At 35.3% G+C, this 22,998-nt stretch overlaps 1 protein-coding gene across 1 annotated transcript in view; it reads right to left on the bottom strand.

Annotated features, from left to right (window-relative positions):
• The window catches only part of ANKRD28 (ankyrin repeat domain 28), a 206,487-nt gene that overhangs the window by 138,103 nt on the left and 45,386 nt on the right, over window positions 1-22,998 (bottom strand). The window contains exon 2 of the mRNA XM_039242213.1: window positions 14,097-14,169. Coding sequence (XP_039098144.1) covers window positions 14,097-14,114 — 18 coding nt within the window. The 5' untranslated portion in view covers window positions 14,115-14,169. The remainder of the gene's footprint in view (window positions 1-14,096; window positions 14,170-22,998) is intronic.

Raw genomic sequence — 22,998 nt, forward strand, 5'->3', positions numbered from 1 at the left:
AGGTCATGATCTCGCGGTTTGTGGGTTCGAGCCCCGCGTCGGGCTCTGTGCTGACTGCCAGCTCAGAGCCTGGAGCCTGTTTCAGTCTGTGACTCCCTCTCTCTCTGACCCTCCCCTGCTCACACTGTCTCTCTCTCTCTCTGCTAGAAATAAATAAAACACTAAAAAAAAAAAAAACCTAAATAGATATTTTTCTAAAGAAGTCCATACAAATGGCCACAGGTACATGAAAGGGTGCTCTTGTGTTGAAAGGAAACCCTTGCACACTACTGGTTGAATACAAATTGATACAGCCACCATGGAAAACAGTATGGAGGTTCCTCAAAAAGTTAAATATAAAACTACTATAGGACCTGCAATCTCACTTCTGGGTATACATCCAAAAAAATGCAATCAGTATCTCAGACATCTACCCTCCTATGTTCACTGCAACATTATTCACAAAGACAAGATACAGAAACAATGTAAGTGTCTGTCAAAGGATGAATGGATAAAAAAATGTGGTATATGTATACACAACAGAGTATTACTCAGCCGTAAAAATGAAAGAAGTCCTCCCATTTCCAACAACATGGATGAACACAGAGGGCATTTATGCTAATAAAATAAGCATAAATAAGCCAGACACAAAAAGACAAATACTATATGACTGCACTTACTTGAACTCATAGAAACAGAGACTAGAATGGTGGTTGCCAGGGGCTTGAAGGTAGGGGAAATGGTGAAACTTTGGTCAAAGAGTAAAAACTTTCAGTTTTAAGAATAGTAACTTTGGGAGGTCTATACATACAACTACAGTTAACAGTACTGTACCTGTGTATTTCAAATGATCACTTTGTAGACCTTATGTAATATAATTTTTACTTGCCAATTATACCTCAGTAAAGCAGGAAGAAAAAAGTCCTTATGCAGCCTAAATGAGTACACAAGAAAAACTAACCAGTACAAGAACACAAGTGAGTGTAAAAAGCAGTATAAACAGAAGAAGACCTATAAATGAGGTATCAGATAAACCTACCACTAATTAAGTCATTAAGAGTACAGCATATTAATTTATTAATTGTAACTGTACATAAAGATATCTTCTAATTGTCCATTCTCTTTAAAAAATGATGGCTTTTATGAAACTATTCATAAACTTCATTGTTGCTTTTTCCTCTGATTTACTGGAAGGGTGTTTTCTCAAACCAACAGTAAACTAGCTAGAACATCTAATCAAAACTTCTTCTTGATGATCACATATCTGAGAAAATCGTTCAAACCATTTTATTTACTAGGTTTAATTAATATTAATACTACTTACAGGGGTTTCTGGGTAGCTCAGTCAGTTAAACACTGGCTCTTGATTTCGGCTCAGGTCATGACCCCTCCCCTGCTAGTGTGCACATTTCCCCCTGCCCCAAATAAATGAACATTAAAAAAATACTATTTATAATGCCAGACTAATAGTTTAGTTACTCAAAGAGTAGACAAGTGCCATACAACAAAAATAAAAAATGAGCCACATATTTTAAATACATCCCAAATATTATCATTTCAGCTTATAATCAAGAGTTGTCAGATATTTTACATTTTTTTATTATCTTCAAAATTTGTTGTGTATTTAGACTTAAAGCATATCTCAATGCAAACATTAAATTTTCACTGAAAATAATGGATTTGTATTTAGATCTCAAAATATTTACAGCTGACAATGTAAATACATGTGCCTGAGTTGTTACAATCATAGATATATTTTTTTTTTAATGTTTTATTTATTTCTGAGAGAGAAAGAGAGAGACGGTGTGAGCAGGGGAGGGTCAGAGAGAGGGAGACACAGAATCTGAAGCAGGCTCCAGGCTCTGAGCTGTCAGCACAGAGTCCGACGCAAGGCTCGAACCCACAACCGTGAGATCATGACCTGAGCTGAAGTCGGACGCTTAACCGCCTGAGCCACCCAGGCACCCCTCATATATATTATTTTACATTTACTCATTTTTTGAGAGACAGAGCATGAGCAGGGGAGGGGGAGAAAAAAAGGGAGACAGAATCTGAAGCAGGCTCCAGGTTCTGAGCTGTCAGCACAGAGCCGAACACATGGCTTAAACTCACCCACCGTGAGATCATTACCTGAGTCGAAGTTAGAAGCCCAATTGAGCCATCCAGGTGCCCCACAAACATACTTTTTTTTAAGTTCCAGTAACCAAGTCATGTATTTTAAAAATTTAGATTAAACTAAATCAAGAATTCAGTTCCTCAGCTACATTAGTCAGCCATATCTGGCTAGTGACTATCATATTACACAACACTGGATTAGACCTATATAGACTAACTTTTTAAAAGTTAACTGTTCTAAACAAAAACCTAAAATATGCTACCTACATTACTGTCTTAGAGAAAAGAACATCGATTTTTATGAAGGCTCAGAGACAGTAATATGAACATACCTTGTTAGGCTGCTTCACTGTAAAATAGTCACAATAGTCTTAGTTGACTGTTCCTAAATATTTCTGTTATAACATGAAATGGCTCACTAGTTCTTTTTCTTTTCCCTATTGTTTCTTCCCTAAAAACACATACATCTCTCTAATTTTATCACAGTATTAGCCCTGGCTTGAAGGCAACAACACTATTTTCGCATGAAACAAAGTACATGAACTTCTTAGGTCCCATTTTCTTCAGTACGCAAAGGTCTCTTCACATACATTAGGGTTCCATACAGAATTCACAAGTTGAAGTTAACAAAAGTTGACTATCTGTCAGCACATTACATCATTTCTTTAAGCACCTTTGTTTTACTGTTGAAGCAAATGAAACTGATCAAGTGATTTTTAAAGTTGTTTCCAGTTTTGGCATTTTACAACTTTATGTTCGTTTTCTGATAAGAATAGGTTGATTCAGGGGTGCCTGGGTGGCTCAGGCAGTTAAGCGTCCGATTCGGCTCAGGTCATGATCTCATGGTTCATGGGTTTGAGCCCCGCGTCAGGCTCTGTGCTGACAGCTAGCTCAGAGCCTAGAGCCTGCTTCAGATTCTGTGTCTTCCTCTCTCTCTGACCCTCCCCTGCTCACGCTGTCTCTCTCTCTCTCAGAAATAAATAAAACATTAAAAAAATTAAAACAAAACAAAAAAGAACAGGTTGATTCAGGGGCACCTGGGTGGCTCAGTTGGTTAAGCAACTGACCAGCTCAGGTCATGATCTCATGGTTCTTGAGTTCAAGCCCCCATGTTGCACTCTGCACTGACAGCTCCGAGCCTGAAGCCTGCTTCAAAGTCTCTGTCTCCCTCTCTCTCTGCCCCTCCCCTGCTCACACTCTGTCTTGCTCTCTCAAAAATAAAAATAAAATAAAATAAATTTAAAACTTTAATAAAATAAATATTACCCAATTTATTCTTTTCTCAGAGCCAAATTTATTGAAGAAATCTAACCTATGATCACTACCACTTCTGGTACCTTTCTTTCATGAATCAACCTATTCTTTAAAAAAAATTTGTTTAGAGGCGCCTGGTTGGCTCAGTTGCGGTTAAAAAAAATTTTTAATTTTTTTTTAAGGTTTATTTTTGAGAGAGAGAGAGAAAGAGCACAAGTAGGAAAGGGGCAGAGAGAGGGAGACAGAATCTGAAGCAGGCTCCAGGCTCTGAGCTGTCAGCACAGAGCCTGACGCGGGGCTCAAACTCACGAACTGTGAGATCATGACCTGAGCTAAAGTCAGACGCAACCAATTGAGCCACCCAGGCACCCCTAAACATTTTTTTAAAAAGAATAGGTTAATTCATGAAAGAAAGGTAGCACAAGTGGTAGTGATCATAGGTTAAATTTCTTCAATAAATTTGGCTCTGAGAAAAGAGTAAGTTGGGTAATATTTAACTGAAAAATGGCTAAGGAAAAAAAGACAAAGATCAAGATAAACATGTAGAAGGCTAAAGAATTTGATTTTCAAAAAAGAACTAACCAATCAAGATACAGTATGACTGAATAGATTTTAAAAAACCAAGATCCAGAGCAACCTGGGTGGCTCGGTTGGTTAACTGTCCAACTCTTAATTTCAGCTCAGGTCATGATCTCACAGTTTCTGAGTATGAACCCTGCATCAGGCTCCTGCTGTCAGCTTGGGATTCTCTGTCTCCCTCTTCTTCTCTCTCCCCTTCTCTCTGCCTCTCCACTCTCCCTCCCCCCCACCAAAATAAATACACATTTAAAAAAAAGATCCAACTATATGTGGTCTACATGAGACTAACTTTAGATTTAAGGACACATGTAGGCTTAAAGTGAAGGGATGGAAAAGGTATTCCATGCAAATGGTAACAACAACAACAACAACAGAACAGGGTGGCTAAACTTTACCAGACAAAATAGACTCTAAGTCAAAAACTGTCACATGAGACAAAGAAGGACTCTATATAATGACGAAACTAGGAAGAGAAATACACACACACACACACTCAACGTTAGAGCATATAAATAGATTTATTAAACACTGACAGACTAAAGGGAGAACTTGACAGAATACAGTAATACTAGTAGCAGACTTCAATATCCCATTTTCAGTAACGGAGAGAGCATCCCAAAAGGAAATCAATGAGAACATAGTGGGCTTGAACACTATAGACCAAATGGGCTTAACAGAATGCTCCACCCAACAGTAGCAGAATATACACTGTTCTCAAGCACATAAAGAACATTTTCAAGGATAAGCTGACATCTTAGGTCACAAAACAAATTTCAACAAATTTAAGAAGAAATCGTACCAAATATCTTTTCTGACCAAAACAGAATGAAACTAACAATCCATAGCAAATGGAATACTGGAAAAGTAATTAATATGTGGAAATTAAATAACACACTCTTAAACAACCAATGGATCAAAGAAGAAATCAAAAGGAAAGTTAGAAATACCTCAATGTCTTAAGACAAAAACAAAAAGACAACATACCAAAACTTATGAGATGTAGCAAAAGCAGTACTCAGAGGGAAGTTTATTTTGACAAACACCTACATTAAAAAAGAAAGACCTCAAGTAACCTAACTTTACACCTCAAGGAGCTAGAAAAAGAACAAGTGAAGCCAAAAGTTCACAGAAGAGAGAAAATAATACAGATTAGAACAGAACTAAATGAAATAAGAAAAAAAACCTGAGCTGGTTATTTGAAAATATTGAATTGTCAAAACTTTAGCTAGACTAGGAAAAACAGAGAACACAAATGAAATAAGAAATGAAAGAGGAGACGAGACATTATAACTGATGCCACAGGAAGTGGGGGGAAAGGGGTGGGTGGGAAAGATAAGGGATTACTATGAACAATTATAATGCCAAGAAATTGAGCAACCTAGAATAAATGGATGAATTCCTAGAAACATACAACCTACCAAAGACTGAATCTTTAATAGAAAAAGACGGAATCAGTAATCAAAAACCTCCAACAAAGAAAAGCTCAGAACCAGATGGTGTTACTGGTGAATTATACCAAATATTTAAAAAATTAATGTCCTTCTTCCCAAAAAAAAAAAGAATAAAAACGAACACTTCTGAACTCATTTTATGGGCGAGCATCACCCTGATACCAAAACCAGACAAAGACACTACAAAAAAAGAAAATTATAAGCAAACACAGAATTCCTGATGAACATGGATACAAAAATTATCAACAAAATACTAGCAAATCAAATTCAACAGTACATTTAAAGGATCATATGCCATGACAAAGTGGGACTTATGCCTGACATGAAATCATGGTATATCACACAAAAATGAATTAACACATGGTATTAACAGAATGAAGGATAAAAAAAAAAAACCCACATGATCACCTCAACAGATACAGAAAAAAACATAAGAAAAAAATTCAACACCCTTTCATGATAAAAACTTGCAACAAACTAGGAATAGAAAGAAATTACCTTAACATCATACAGACCATATATGAAAAGTCCACACATTCAGTGGTGAAAAACTGAAAGCTTTTCCTCTAAGATCAGGAACACAGCAAAGATGCCCACTCTCACTACTCCATTTAACACAGTACTGAATTTCCTAGCCAGATCAATTAGACAAGAAATAAATGGCATCCAAATCAGAAAGAAAGAAGTAAAAGTATTCTGTGTGCAGAAGACATAATCTTATGTACAAAATCCTTCAGATTCCACAAAAATCCTTAGAATTACCTGGTTCAGTAAAGATGCAGTATACAAATATCAACTAAATCAGTTGCATTTCTATACACTATGAAAAAACTATCTGAAAAGGAAATTAAGAAAATAATCTCATTTACAATAGCATCATAAACAAAAAGATAATTGGTAACAGACTTAACTAAGCAGGTAAAAAGACTTGTACATTACAAAACATGGATGAAAAAATTAAAATGACATAAAGAGAAAAATATCCTGTGTTCATAGATAAGAAGACAGTACGGTCAAAAAGGAAAAGACTAAAAAGGGGGAATAACTAAAAAAAAAAAAAAAAAAAAGAATGATTGAGGAAGGAAGATCTCACAGATGCAGAAAAAAGGGGGTTGTAGTATGGAGGTGGAAAATTATCTTGAGTTACAAAGAGAAAATCTTTGTCTTCTGAAGCAAGAAGGAAAGGTTGATATGGGTAAGGGAAGTGGAAGTGAAAGTATAAAGTTATAAAGAAGTGAGTGTGAATGTTTAGCAGTTGAAAGTAATGGGTAATGAGGTCTAGGCTGGATAATAATAAAAATATATAAGTGAAGGCAGTTTCAGTACAAGAAACAAATTGTGGGATGTGCTTATTGGAGTATGTGGTTAGAGCCAAGTGGAGAGGATCACCGGTGTGGAAGTTGGTACAATGTGAAGTATAATATTCAAAATGTCACCTACAAAGAAATGAAATCATGTAGATAACTGATATTAACTCTGACCCAGATGTAGAACTGGGCAGTGAGATTGGCAGACAATAGCAACAAAAAAACCAGAAGAGTCACCTAGCCAGATGGCATGTGCTTCAAAAGAAGGAAGATTTTTTATAGACAGGTGGACTGGTAACATTTAATAGCTCTAGTGGACAACTAGAAGAATGCTGACTCTGCTCTCCTCCCTCCTACACACACATGACACACACCCCCCCCAAGATATACTGGCTATAAGCAAAGGAACAATACTTGAGCAGAACTCTGGAGAAGCATGTACTTACGAAAATACAGTTTCAGTTAGGACAGGAAATGGAATGGGCTTCCTGGAAAGAGTGTAGACTCAAGAGTTATATACGAGATGTTAAGGTCTAAATCAGTATTTAAATGACTGTTTTTAGATTTGAGTCTTCATGGCTTGTGAGTCAAGCCCCGCATAAGGCACTGTGCTGATAGCTCAGAGCCTGGAGCCTGCTTCAGATTCTGTCTCCTTCTCTCTCTTTCCCTCCCCCACTGGTTCATTCTCTCTCTCTCTCTCTCTCTCTCTCTCTCTCTCTCTCTCAAAAATAAATGTTTAAAAAAATTAGATTTGAGTCTGAAAAAAGAAATAATTATTTCCTTCAAAAAGTATGCAAGCAAAAAAATTCACAAAACGAATATAACAATTTAGGTAGTTTTCCAGAATACACTCAATATGCCAAAACTAACAGAGAAAGGGGAGGAAAACATCCTGTTGTCAAGTATGTAGTGCTGTGTTTAAGCTTGTATTTTTAAAAGTTAGATTATTTTCTTCATAATTTTGATTACCTCAAGAAGTAGTTCAAAATTAAGCAAAAGTATTCATCAGACTGAAGGCCAGATTCCAGCTGCGTGACTTTTAAATACCCTATTTGATCTGTCTCTTATTAGTATAGTTTTTGGCTGGGAGGTATGTTAGTTAACAGAATCTCTGGCACAGACAGGACTTACGTCCTACCAGGCCCAGGATAAGCACATTCTCTGAAATATAATGTTACATTATTATTTACATAATTATCTCTCAGCAACTGCATCAAAGACAACTTATGTCCAATACTACAAATTAGCAGAGTGTACCATTATTAAACAGGCTGAATTTCTGCCTTCCTTTAAAAAAAACTGAGGAAAGGTTATTTGCAATTCATTCTGGTTTCTATAGTGTGATGACACTGGGATAAATAATATCTCTTTAAAAACTGGAGAAAATTTTCAATTTAAGAACAAGTTGCTATAGTTACCCAATGTTTACCTTCATAAGCAATAATTTATGTGAGAGGTCCAAGGGATTCCCACAAAGTGTAGTAAAATCAGTAACTGAAATGTATGCTAGTTATTTCACACACAAACTGGGACCACACACGCCACTTCCCTTTCAAAGTAGCTATCATTTGGGAAATACTGAAGAAAATGATTCACATCTTTCGAAACTGTAGAAGGGTGGAGACAAAAATACTAAAACTTGTAACTATTTTAAAGTCCAAGTGATGACTCAGAACACTTTTCATATTCTTCAGCTCCCTTTATTAAAGAGTGCTACCTAAAATTTTACAAAATAGTTTCTATTGTTAAAAGAAGGAAAGGGTGTTTCTAATGTGTATGAGGCATGGAGTTTTTTTGCATAGATTTTCATACCCTTAATAAACCTGTAAAAGCCATGCTTAAAACTTAATGTTACTTCAGAGTAAAATAACATCAATTCCTTTATATGTAGTCAATTTTGAACTTCTTAAATGGAAAGAAAGGGCCCCTCTCAGAACTGGTAATTAGCTCACTCTTGACTAATTGGGTAATTAAATCTGTATCAGTTATTGCAGTACAAAAATGCTTTTGTCTGTTCTGTTCACAATCTGAACATTCAGTAGTTGGGAATACCCATGAAGTTTTTGACCTGAATATAATTCTGATGTGATCTTAAAATTATGAGACTCATTATTACATTTTTATTTTAATGTTGATTTATTTTATTTTTGGAGGGAGGGAGGGCGGAAAGAGAGAGAGAGAGAGAGAGAGAGAGAGAGAGAGGCAGACCCAAGAAGGCTCTGCACTGCCAGCACAGAGCCTGATGTGGGGCTTGAACTCACAAACCCTGAGATCACAACCTGAGCTGAAGTCGGACAGACCCTGAATCAACCGAGTCACCCCAGTGCCCCTCATCATTATATCTTAATGGGCCTTCCACAAAGTGTCTACTTTTCTGTATAGCAGACTTTCAATAAAGAGACTTATTATAAACAACAAGAAGTGAAATTATGGTGGCTCTAAGGTAACTGACTGACATATAGGCTCTGGCTGAGTCCTCTCTGTCAGACTCAGTATGGACCTTAGGAGAATTCCCTTCATAGTCACAGATACCTGTCATACTTCAAGGCCATCATATCAGACACATATTGTTGCCCAGTGGAAAGGGAAGTTTCTTGCTGTGTCTCCATTTTAGGTATAAGGAAGACTTTCCTAGAAGCAACCTAACCTGACTTTTCCTTTCATGTGACCAGTCTTGGTTCTTATGTTCCTTCCTAAACAAATCACTGCTAGCTTTACATTATTAAGGACTTTTCCAAGTCATGTAGGAGAGGAGTAAGCACCCAAACAAAACTGAGGGCCTGCAAAGCAGGAAGTGGCTGGTGAGTGGATAACCAACAGTATGCTATGTATTATACTGGCATTTTATTTCAATAGTTTACTTTTCTAGGGGTGCCTGGATGGCTCCCCTTGCTTTCTTGATTTTGGCTTGGGTCATGATCTCATGGTTCATGAGATGAGGCCCCACACTGGATTCTCTCCCTCCCCCTCTCTCTCAAAATAGATAAATAAACTTTAAGAAAACAGTTTACTTTTCTCATTTTTATTAATGAATCACAACACATTAGGGCTAGATAATACTGAGGGCTCTAGAGATTTATCTTTATGTTTATTTTTGAAGGAGAAAGACAGAGCATGAGCTGGAGAGGGGTAGAGAGAGAAGGAGATACAGAATACAAAGCAGGCTCCAGGCTCGAACTCACAAACAGCGAGATCATGACCCAAGCCGAAGTCAGACGCCCAACCGACTGAGCCACCCAGGTGCTCTGGGTAGAGGTTTATTTTTAAAAGGGGAAAAAAAAACAGTCCTCAGTAATTTATCTTAAAACAGACTAAAGGCAATCATTTTATAAATGCCATTAACAAAAGAGTATACTTTGGTATATGAAATAGTAAAATTGCACTTTAGTTTTGACCCATTAAAATGAAATTTTTATCTCAAAAAAGTTTCTCATTAATCTCATTTTCCTCCTCTAGGAAAAGTAAGGCAAATTCCTAGACACAGGTCAAGCTACATCTAAAGTAATGAGACTAGAACACATTTAAAGCCAGGATGATGGTGAATCTAAAAACCATAAGTGTCAATGAAGCTGAAGGTATTTTTTTCGGAAAAGGAGTCAGGGAGAATATGATATGAAGTGCTATCACTGTGAAGAGATACCAAATTGCATAGATCTAGAGATAAGAACTAGATCAATGAATAATAACAAGCAGCAAGATAAGATTTGGTTCAATATAAGATAGTACTTTTATCTAGCATTATTTATGTGAAGATGGAACAAGGCTGGCTGATCATATGAGGCTGGGATGAACATCCCAGGTAATGTGAATACCTATGATAATTCTAGACATTTTATTTGTACTCAGTTGTAACATGTCTGTCAAGTAGTTTCTACTTCCAATTTCACAGATAAAAGTCTGAGGTGGAAAAGTTAAACACTGGAAATCACATGGTTAACAAGTGGAGAATAATGGACTCTAACCCAGGACCATCTGTCTCCAAAGCGTAGCTCTTCCAACAAATACACATCTAAGAGAAGTTAAATTAGCAGTTGTTAAGGAAGCAAACAGGTTCTGAGTTGGTGAGAACCAAAAAGCATCTGATTTGAAGTCCCTGATTTCAAAATTAAGATGCCAGAAATGAAAAGTATTACTTCCTTCCATTTGTATCAGTAGTTCCTAGTTTAAGAATGCTCTCACATCTATTCCCACATTACTTCCTCACAGCCATGCTTTGAGGTCAGCAAACTAGGAAGGCACTATTTCTTGGCATTCCACCTCAGAGAGAAAGCAAACAGCAAGGATGAGTTCCTTCAACTTTCTTCTGGTTTACTTTCAAAGATATCTGTATCTTCAATTTTCCTCTCTGATCTTTCATTCCCTCATGGTCATTTATTAAACACTTCTTACATGCCAGATACCATACCTTAATGACTGCAGTCACTGGGAAGGAGCTTATACTCACAGAAGAAAAATTTATTCAAAAATATTTCCATGGTTTCTAAACCTTAAGAATCCTGATTCCTTTCCTTTATCACTTTGATTTATCCTGTATTGCTGTCTCTACCCCAGTATATATCATACAATAGAACTGAATGATATTTAGTAACAAAGTTTTAAAGAACTTCTAAAAACATGGGACAAACAATGCTCATAAAAGTATTAGCTGGAACACAACAAATACACAAATATAATTCTACTTATGTTAAATAATGATCAGCAGAATTTTTTTTTAAAGTAACAACAGATTAGTTAACTCAGTGGCAGGATTGTAGGTACTTTGTTCTTTCCTCCTGCGTGCACATAATTATTTTTTTTCTGAGTAACACTGCCCTTTAGTCATGATTCTTATTTGCTACATTCAATCACTACTTTAGAGTGATTTAGAGTAAGAAAAGTAAGTTCTACAAGGGTTAAATGACAAAAGTTCACATACCAATAAGTAATAGAAATTAGGACCAAAATTTGAACAGTGCCTAAGTGAAGACTGGCTGTTAAGAAACAAACTTGTCAAGTCAAAGCCATTTAGCAGCTCCATACCCATAGCTCCAGGGACTAGAGCCACTAGTACTGAATGCAGAGCAAAGTTAGAGACTTGAAACTTGCTGGGCTTTAACTGCTTCTCAATTCATACCTCAAGAGCTATCAAATAGCTAGTGAAGAGCAGAATACAAAGGGTAATTTAAGATGCTTGTTTCCATAACTTTGTTTTCATATAAATAATCCTTTAAAGAACAGAAAAGGAAACAGTAACAGACTGAATTGGAGAAAGAAGGACTAAGAGAAAGGTGTTTAGAGAGACCGATATTCTAGACTCTACGTACTTTGCTCTTTAAAACGTAAGTGAATGCTTTATTACATAAGATTATTATTGCCTTGAACTGGGATCTCTACAACCTTGTTACAATCCCAAGTAAACTCTACAATCCTACATCAACTCAAATTGCTCAAGCAGGATAACTATCAAAAAGTCACCTGGCTCCTAACAAAAGAGAATTTCAATGTATTATTTGTGAAATAAAAAACTTCAATGGATGGCTACTAGATAGAAAAAATGATCATCAAAAACAATTTTAAAAACCCAAGCTATCTGCATATATTTTTTAACATTACAAATCAAGAAATGGTGTTTTATTTAGGTGCCATTTAAATCACAGTATCATCTAAAAAAATCAAAACATCTAAAATGTTTCTAAGGAAGTGTACTGAAGACTGGATTAGAAAATGTGGTCAAGCATAGATCTTAACCATTTCATACATAAGAACTTCTCTTTTTTTAAAAATAATTATAGTCTATATATACATATATATCACAAATAATGGTTATATTGAGCTAGTTTTTCTATGTGAAGAACTACATCACTATCAAAATTTAATTTTATTGTTCTTTATGATGCATTTTAAAATATTATGTAAATTTAGTCTACAGAAACCAATGCAAAAGCACCATCTAGTGGTAAAAGATAAAAATTACAATTTACACAATGATTATATAGCAAAAGTAGTTGAATTTGTGACTCTGCATGATCTCTAACACACATTATAGGAAAGAAAAAATGAATGAGCAATATGATAGTGATGATATTTGCTATTTATTGCTATTTTTCTAATCAAATTTTATCCTTACTATATTGACATTTTTTTCTTTTTCTGTCTTGCCTACCCATTACTCAAATCCTTGACTGATTTAGGATAGGAATACTTCAAGACTCATCCAAAGCTTTTATTGAGCCAATAGTTAGAAAATGATCTATAAAGAACAGAAATAAGGTGTGTGAGGGGGGTGAGTTTCTAATGGGATTCAGCAAAAGCCATCCAGGTAACAACAAATAAGAGGCATTCTATGTGTATGTGTGTGTGTGTTGTTTTTTTTAAGTGATAATTTAGTAGATAATTCTGAAAGACCAAGTAAAGAGTCACAACTGGTTAGTTCTCTCAAGAGAATGTGAATATTTAATGTCATAAAAATTATTTCAATTTGAAGAACACAAACTAATTGTTTTCCCAATACTCTGTTCCATTCCTACCAGAATACAGATGGACAAAATTTTTCAGCTATCAACAAAATAGTGTTCTAATCACCTTCTCTTTTTTAGAAAAAAAAAATTAAGAATAAATTATAATAAAAACCCAGTATGGGTGATTTGTTTTGTCATAAAACAACTTTGCATTGAGTCTACTTAATATCAAATGGTATTAGCATTTAGGATCAAAAATATTTAACAGAAAGTACAGCAAGTCGAAACTTGATAATAGTAAAGAATCCACTTACTGGGCCATAGGTTTTTCTTCTCTACACAACTTTTCAATATTTTTGAGTTTCAAATAAGAGGACTAACAAACAATGCCAATGATATCAAACCAGTTTATACTGTCTTCACAAGCACCTCAAGTCTAACACCCCTAGGATTTATGAGATTTTTTAACTACTTGCACTAAAAACATGGGAGTCACTCACATAACTGAGGTTCTCCAGTGATTAATGAATGGCTGATGTTTACAGAGTGCACCACAAACATATAACATGTAGGAGAATGAGCTATGAGCAAAATGATGCATACAACTTGACAAGAGAAGAATGAAGACATCTAGTAATTTACTAGTTTAAAAAAAGAAACTACAGTACCATTATTTTCAGCTATTTCATATTCTCTTCTCCAAACTACAACATAGAGATCTTAAATTAGATTTTTATGCCCCTCCACTGAAAATCTATTCAAATTAAGTTGTTATAAATAAGTTTTCCAGGAATATAGGGACCACCACACTTTTAAACAAAATGTCCACAACAAAGGATTCTGGCTGACACTAAGTATTCACATATAGTTATGCAGAAAAGCTATGCTTAATTTATGATGAGGCATAAATACCAACAAACAAATTAAGAGAGCTACCTATATTATTGCAGAGAGACTACTGGAAAATAACCTACCATAATAGGAATTCCCATACTATTTTCCTCTGGTGGAAGCAGTAGTTGTATTGCTTCAATTCCAATCTCAGGCCTGTGGCAGAAAACAGATATCAAAAGCAAGAATATGCTGACCCTAAAAATGAAGGGCTATGTTATAAAAGTAACTAGCACCTTAACAAAACATTGAATTATTAGATCATATTCAAAATCTTACTAATTCAGAAGTTTTACCCTTCTGTCAAGAAAGGAAATTATTAAACTGTCCAATAAGGCAGAGTTTTTGTAAAGGTTTTATGTATAAACCAGTAAGAAGAGACTCAAAAAGTGAAGTTTGAGTCAAAATTGCCTACAAGAAGACATTTTCCTTATTCAATTAAAAAAACCCAAAACTACTCAAATATATTCACTATAATAAATGAATATATAATAAATGCTTCCATGGGAATATCTTAATCTAAGAAACAGTCTATGAAGAAAAAAGTAATCAGTCTATATAATTTCTGAACATTTAAAAACATGTTCATTTTAGAAATGCATAAGTTTAAGAAATCACAATAGTATCTCCCAAAGATAAATGTACTTTTTAAAAAACTGTAATAATATACTGCTTAATATCTTGCTTCTACCCATCTCTCTCCATTTAACAATGTGGACCTTTATTCCTCTATTACACTTTTAATTACTATGTAACATTAAATTAAAAAGTAATACCTTACTGTATTTAACCAATTTCATAAGACTGAACATTTGAGTTGCTTCTGTTTCTTTACACTCTTATATAACAATTTTTCCAAAACAACCTAATAGTTATTTTTAGTGAAATGGTTTATAAAATTGGGCCTAAAATATTCAGGAGCCATCATTCTCATATACTATAACCTAGAAAGAACAAAGGTCAGAATTAAATTCCCTTTATAAAAATATATGGTCAAACATACTTATTAGGTCTGAGTTATCAGTTTTTATCATCCTTCTCATAGTGATTTCTGCTTTGCCTTTTTAGACAGAAACCATTCTATTCACTCTGGCTAGAAGAAGGTTAGTTACAGTTTTGGGGGGGTTTTTTTTTTGTTTTTTTTTTAATGTTTGTATTTGAGAGAGAGAGAGAGAGAGCACGCACACGAGTGTGAGTGGGGCAAGGGGCAGAGAGATTGAGGCAGAATCTGAAGCAGGCTCCAGGATCTAAGCAGTCAGCACAGAGCCCAATGCGGGGCTCTAACCCACAAATGGTGAGATAATGACCTGAGCTGAAGTCAAATGCTTAACCACCCAGGAGTCCCTAGCTACAGTTCTGAACATATTAAAATTTGTTTTCTCTTCCCTTGTCAAAACTCTTTCTGAACAAATTAACACTGTTAAAACAATATTAAAGGGGCATTACCTTTAGTATGTCTTCTAGTGTTAATGGCAGAGTAATATTATTAGTTTGCCATCTGGTGGCAGTAAATACAAAGGAAAGTAAATTTCCTGAGTCCTTCTATCGTATTCTTACCAATGCAAAGGTAGTTTTCTCTAAGTCATGTATTTTAAATAAGAGCTTCAAATGAAAACATGGTGCTTTATAGGTTTTAATAGTTATATTTTAATCCAGTTAAGAGTCAAGCTCAAAACAATAACTTGAGCAAATTCCCGATTACCTAATTGAAATAATCTTGTTACTATAGATTTACCAACACAGTTTAACTACCGCAAAACCTATGCAACTCTAATAACTTTTACTTCTAACTAAAATCAACATATTTCATGTAAAAATTATATTTTCTAACTCTAATCAATACTAATTCAATAATCATTTGTTAATAACTACTTACGTGCTAAGTGCAAGGAATTTAACAGTGAACAAAAGTAGTTTGTGACTTTATGAAGTTTAGTCTCTCATCTATTGTTTTTTCCAGACTTGAATACAGAACAGTAAAAGACCAGCTTAAGAGCCTAAGTATTATACAAATATATATAACATAAAAATATAATAGTTTTCCTCCATATATAATTTACAATAAAAAAATTACACCAAAAATTGGAGTAGGGAACTACAATAGTTTTACATTATGATTTCATTAATGCATCTCTTTTTTATTTGTTTTTTTAATGCCTCTTTTTTAAAATATTAAGTTATTTCAAAAGGAAATCTACAAGATACCAAGTAACTGAAGTAATTGTCACATCATACTGAACAAGTATGTATTTTTTCACATAAAATTATCACACATAAAATTATGTCAAGCTTCTCAGTAATTTACAGAAATCACTGCCAGTGTCTTATCTTATAGTCCAAGACAATGAGACGCATGAACCAAAGATCATAAGTAGATTCAAACTGAGATTAAATTTGCAAATATAATGACAGATCGACCAAAGAATTAAACACATTTGAACATTGTAATAACACCGTTTTCCACAGAGAAAGTATCTCTTTCAACGGCAGGGGTTGTATATCAGTTATATCAGTATATTCAGCTCTGGGCTTTGCTTATAAACATACAGCAGTGATGAACAATTTCTCATGTACTATCATTTCTCACACTGATAATTAGACCTGTCAGCAGAAGAGAATTTTCATTTTCTTTTCTTGTTTTACTGTGGGTTCCAACTAGACATAAAATTTTACAGGTTACATATTAAAAATGGTAATTTCATATGGTCTAATCTAATACCAATTATTTACAACATAAGTTCTTTTGAGGGGAGGCACCATTTCTTATTCCGCCCCAAAATGCTCATCTTCTATAAAAAGACAAGTAAAAAGTAAACAACAAAGCAGTGGAGTTAAGTGCTTTGACAGAAGTTCGTGAGTTGGGGGGCATGGACATACATACATATGGTGCACTAGTCCATGAATGGTACCAGGAAAACTGGAAGCCATCTGGGAAAGAAATTAATAGCATTCTTTTGCTACGTGATCATTATACTTAAATGTATGTGTTAAAAGAGCTATAAAAGTACTAGGAAATGGACTGATATCTCCTTGAGGGGAAGAAAAAAGATAGGGATGCCTGCTCTCACCAATCCTATTCAATATCATATTGGAAGCCACAGCCACAGCAATAAGGCTAAAAGAAGAAATAAAAGGCATATAATTTAGAAAGAAAGAAAACTACCTGTATTAGCACACATGATTATCTATGTGGGAAATGCCATGGAATCTCTGAAAAAGTTTCTGTATCTAGTAAGTTCAGCAAGTCATGGAATGCAATTATATTTGTACATACTACCAAAGAACTGGAAATCAAAATTTTAAAAGCAGTAGCATTTATAAAAGCACCCCCAAAAACTGATAAACTAAGGTTATAAATTTTTAAAAATATATGCAGAATCTGTATGCTAAAAACTATAAAATACTGAAGGAAATCAAAGACCTAAATAAATGAAGATACCACGTTCATGGATTGAAAGACTCAATATTGTTAAAATGTCAATTTTCCCACACATTTAATCTACACCTTCAATGTAATCCCAATCAAAGTATACTAGTGGTATTTGTAAAAATGAATAAACTGATTTAAAAATTTATATGGAAAGGCAAATTTTACATAGAAGAGCCAAAACAATATTAAAAGAGAAGAATAAAGTCTGAGGATTCACACTACTAGAAAGCCACAGTAATCAAGACAATGTGTTATGAAAGACAGACATATAGATTTGGTGAAATGGAATAAGAGTCCAGAAGCAGATGCACACATACAAGGTCAAGTGATTTTTGACAAAGACACAAAAGACACAAAAGACACTTAACAGAGCAAAAATAATCTTCCCAGAAAGTGGTCTGGAAGGAACAACCAGAAAAGACAGTGGCAAGAAAAAAACAAAACAACAAAAAACTTACACCTCTAGTTAATGTCAAACACGGTATTTAAATAAAACTGACCTAAACATTCAATCTAAAATTATAAGATTTCTAGAAGAAAACAGGGCGAAGTCTTTGTGACCTTGGAATAGGCAAAGATGTCTTGCAGATAATATCAAAAGTGAAATCCACAGATAAACATAGTGACTTATTAAAATCATTAAAATAAAGAATTTCTGCTCTTTGAAAGAGATCACATTAAAAGAATGAAAATACAGGCTGCAGACTGAGAACATACTTGCAAATCGGATATCTGACAAAGGATTTATGGCCAAAATAAATAACTCGCATAACTCATTAAAAGAAAAGCCCAATTTTTAAAATGGGCAAAGATGTAAACAGTTTAGCACTTCACAAAAGATGATATATAGACATTAAACACTAGGAGAATTCAAATTAAAGCACCATGAGATACTATTACACACCTAGTAGAATGGTTAGAAAAAAAACCTGACTTGGGGCGCCTGCATGGCTCAGTTAAGCATCTGACTTACAACCCCAGGGTTGTAGGATTGAGCCCCACTCAAGATTCTCTCTCTCTCTCTCTCTCTCTCTCCCCCCCTCCCTCTCTCTCTCCTCCCCTCTCCCCCTCTCCCTCTCTCCTCCCCTCTCCCCTGTCTTCCCTACTCCCCTGCTTGCATTCTCTCAAAAAACAAAACAAAACAAAACAAAACAAAACAAAACACAAAAAAACCCAAAACCTGACAATACTGAATGCTGGACAAGAGGCAAAGCAATTATAATTCTCATCCACTAGTGGTGGGAATGCAAAATGGTACAGCCATTTTGGAAAATGACTTGGCAGTTTCTTAAAGTTATACATATAATTAACACATAATTCAATAATTCCATTCCTGGGTATGAAACCAAAAACATAAAAATTTATGCTCACAAAAATCTTGTATATGAACACTTACGATGGCTTTATTCATAACCTCCAAAACCTAGAAATAACCCAAATATTCCTCAACTAGAGAGTGGGTAAATAAGCTGTGGTAAATCCATGTAATAGAAAACAACCTAGTCATAGAAAAAGAAGCAATCAATGACTGAACATACCAATAACATGGATAAATCTTACATGCATTAAGCTAAATGAAAGGCTACATAATTAATGATTCAGTTTTTTACAACATTCTGAAAAAGGTAAAACCTCTCAAAGAGGAAGTCAAACTTTCACTCTTCGCAGATGACATGATAGTCTACATCAAAAACCCAGCAGACTCCACCAGAAGCCTACTAGAACTGACCCAAGAATTCAGCCAAGTTGCAGGGTACAAAATCAACGTACAGAAATTGGTTGTATTTTTATACACCAACAATGAAGCAACAGAAAGAGAAATCAAGAAACTGATCCCAATCACAATTGCACAAAAAACCATAAAATACCTAGAAATAAACCTAACCAAGGATACAAGAGATCTGTATGATGAAAACTAAAGAAAACTTATGAAGGAAATTGAAGAAGACAAAAAAAAATGGAAAAACAATCCATGCTCATGGATAGGAAGAATAAATATAGTTAAGATGTCATTACTACCCAAAGCTATCTACACATTCAATGCAATTCCAATCAAAATTGCACCAGCATACTTCTCAAAACTAGAACAAACTATCCTCAAATTTGTATGGAACCACAAAAGACCCCGAATAGCCAAAGTAATACTGAAAAATAAAACCAAAATGGGAGGGATCACCATCCCAGACTTTAGCCTCTACTACAAAGCTGTCATCATCAAGACAGTATGGTATTGGCAAAAAAACAGACACATAGACCAATGGAACAGAATCGAGAACTCACAAGTGGACCCAAAAGTATACAGCCAACTGATCTTTGACAAAGCAGGAAAGAATATCCAATGGAAAAAAGACAGCCTTTTTAACCAATGGTGTTTGGAGAACTGGACAGCAACATGAAGAAGAATGAAACTAGACCATTTTCTCACACCATGCACAAAAATAAACTCAAAATGGATAAAGGACCTGAACGTGAGACAGGAAACTATCAACACCCTAGAGGAGAAAGCAGGAAACAACCTCCTTGACCTCCACCACAGCAACTTCTTACTTGACACATCCCCAAAAGCAAGGGAATCAAGAGCAAAAATAAACGATTGGGACCTCATCAAGATTAAAAGCTTCTGCACAGCCAAGGAAACAACCCACAAAACTAATAGGCAACCGACGGAATGGGAAAAGATAGTTGCAAATGACATATCAAATAAAGGGTTAATATCCAGAATCTATAAGGAACTCACCAAACTCCACACCTGAAAAACAACCAACCCAGTGAAGAAATGGGCAGAAGACATGAACAGACACTTCTCCAAAGAGGACATCGAGATGGCCAACAGACACATGAAATGATGCTCTGCATCCCTCATCAGGGAAATACAAATCAAAACCACACTGAGATACCACCTCACACCAGTCAGAGTGGCTAAAATGAGCAAATCAGAGAACTCTAGATGCTGGCGAGGATGTGGAGAAACGGGCACCCTCCTACACTGTTGGTGGGAATGTAAACTGGTACAGCCCCTCTGGAAAACAGTGTGGAGGTTCCTCAGGAAACTAACAATAGAACTCCCCTATGACCCAGCAATAGCACTGCTAGGAATTTACCCCAGGGATACAGAAATGCTGATGCACAGGAGCACATGTACCCCAATGTTCATAGCAGCACTCTCCACAATAGCTAAAACATGGAAAGAGCCTAAGTGTCCATCAACGGACGAATGGATCAAGAAGATGTGGTTTATCTATATCATGGAATACTACATGGCAATGAGAAACAATGAAATCTGGCCACGTGTAGCAACATGGATGGACCTTGAGGGTGTTACGCTGAGCGAAATAAGTCAGGCAGAGAAGGACAAATATCATATGTTTGCACGTATAGGAGGATTGGGAGGAACTTAACTGAGAAACAAGGGGGAGAAGAAGGGGGGAAATGGTGGGGCAAAGGGAGAGAGGCAAACCATGAGAGACTCTTGAATGCTGACAAAAACTGAGGACTGATGGATGTGGGGGGAAGGGGTGATGGGCATGGAGGAGGACACTTGTGGGGATGAGCACTGGGTGTTATGTGGAAACTAATTTGACAATAAACTATTGGGGAAAAAAAAAAAAGGTAAAACCTCAAAGACAGAGAAAGTTGTTGCCAAGAGCTGGGTTCCTCAGGAAGCAACGAATACAAAAGGGCACAAGTGAATTTTTAGGGATGATGGAAGTGTTTTATATCTCAACTGCAGTAGTCATTAGATGCATTGGTAAAATTTCACAAAACTGTACATTAAAAAAAGTAAATTTTACTACAGCTAAATTACATCTTAATAAAAAACAGAAAGTATAAAAGAAAAAGGCACATAATAGTTTCATTAAAATAATCTAATAGGGATGACCCTAAAATTTAGAAAGCCATAATACATTCATAGATTTAACCATTTAAAAACATTAAACAGGAAAAATCATTCCACTAAAAACTAGGTAAAGAATAGAAACAATTCATAGTAAAGGAAACACAAATGTACTAACATATAAAGACGTTCAACTTCATAAGAGAAATTCATATTAAAGTTACATGTATAAACCACAAACAACTCTAAAACTGGCCAAAGATCAAGAAGTCTGAAACTATCCGGATTCTAGACAGAAATAATGTTTTAATATAATCTCTGTGGGAGAACAATTTGTCAATATACAATCAAACTGTGAAAGCATATTCTACTGATATGTCCTAGAAATGTATTACCACATTTTTAAGTGGAAAATAAAAAAAGAAAGTTACATTAGAGTCTATACAGTTGAGAAAAAGACATATATATTTGCTTTTATTTACATGTAGAAACATAAAGGATACAGAGGAAAACACAGTTACTCATTTGGAGTGGGTTGGACAAGTTTTATTTGTGGAGCTCAAAGTGGGAAAGACTTCTCAAGTATAGCTTTCCTTGGTTTTGATTGTTAAATCATGTGAAAGTGGGAAAAGAAAGGGGGAGGGGAAAGAGGGATTTATCTCACAGTCGATGTATCTGCGCAAGAAAGTAATACATGTTAATTAAAAAAAAAAACAACAACCTTGTCTGACCTTTATCCTGAGTACCTGAGAGCTTCTAAAACCAAGTAATCTCCTGAGTGATACAAGTGTCTTTGTTATTCATGGTGAGCCCCTAGACCATATCTGGGTTTATGCTAATGAGGTAACTCATGATAGGCTCCTAGATTGTTCCACATTGGGCTGGCCATGCTAGAATGAACAATCATGTGATAAGAGGGTTTGGGCTGTGAGCTATGTCATAATAACTTGACCAGCTGACTGTGTGGAACAGGACTAAAGACTGAGTTTAATCACATAATGAATCATTCAACCTATCATACCTATAAATTGAATCCTCCATAAAAAAAACTTGACACTGAAGCTCAGTTGAACATCAGCTACTAAGAGGGTGACCTGTCCGGTGCACACAGAGACTTTTTGACTTTGGGACCCTCTCAGACCTCTTCTTATGCATCTCTTCCTTTTGCTGTAAGAGCAAAACTGTAATTATAAGTATAGCACTCTCCTGAGTTCTGGGAATCATTCTAGCAAATTACTGAACATGAGGAAGTGGTGGGAAACTCCAAATTTACAGCCAGTTGGTCAGAAGTCATGGAACTGTACACGGTGTCTTAAGTGTCCTGTGGAGAACCATAACCTATGAAATCTGCACAACTGCACTATAGTAGGTGGGTATTCACTGCAACATTGTTTTGCATTAGCAAAAGATGAGAAACAACCTAGATGTCAACAGGGAACAGGATATAAGACAATAAAATACTAAGCATCCAGAGTAATGTAAAAACTCCTTAAGTACTGATGGGAATGATCAAGATACTGGAAGTAGAGAGAACAATTAAGATGCACAGAAGTGGGTCCGGTATACTATCTGTTGTTTAAAAGGTGGAGAGTAAGAGAAATACTTGCATATATAGTCATAAAATCTACAGGAATAAAAAAGAAAATAATACTGATCTATCATAAGGAAATACAGCTATATAGTAAGGGAAGTTAAGGGAGGAAGAAACAAACTCTAAACA

This window comes from Hyaena hyaena, unplaced genomic scaffold (genome assembly GCF_003009895.1).
Source record: "Hyaena hyaena isolate Hyena2069 unplaced genomic scaffold, ASM300989v1 scaffold_210, whole genome shotgun sequence".
Lineage (NCBI taxonomy): Eukaryota > Metazoa > Chordata > Mammalia > Carnivora > Hyaenidae > Hyaena > Hyaena hyaena.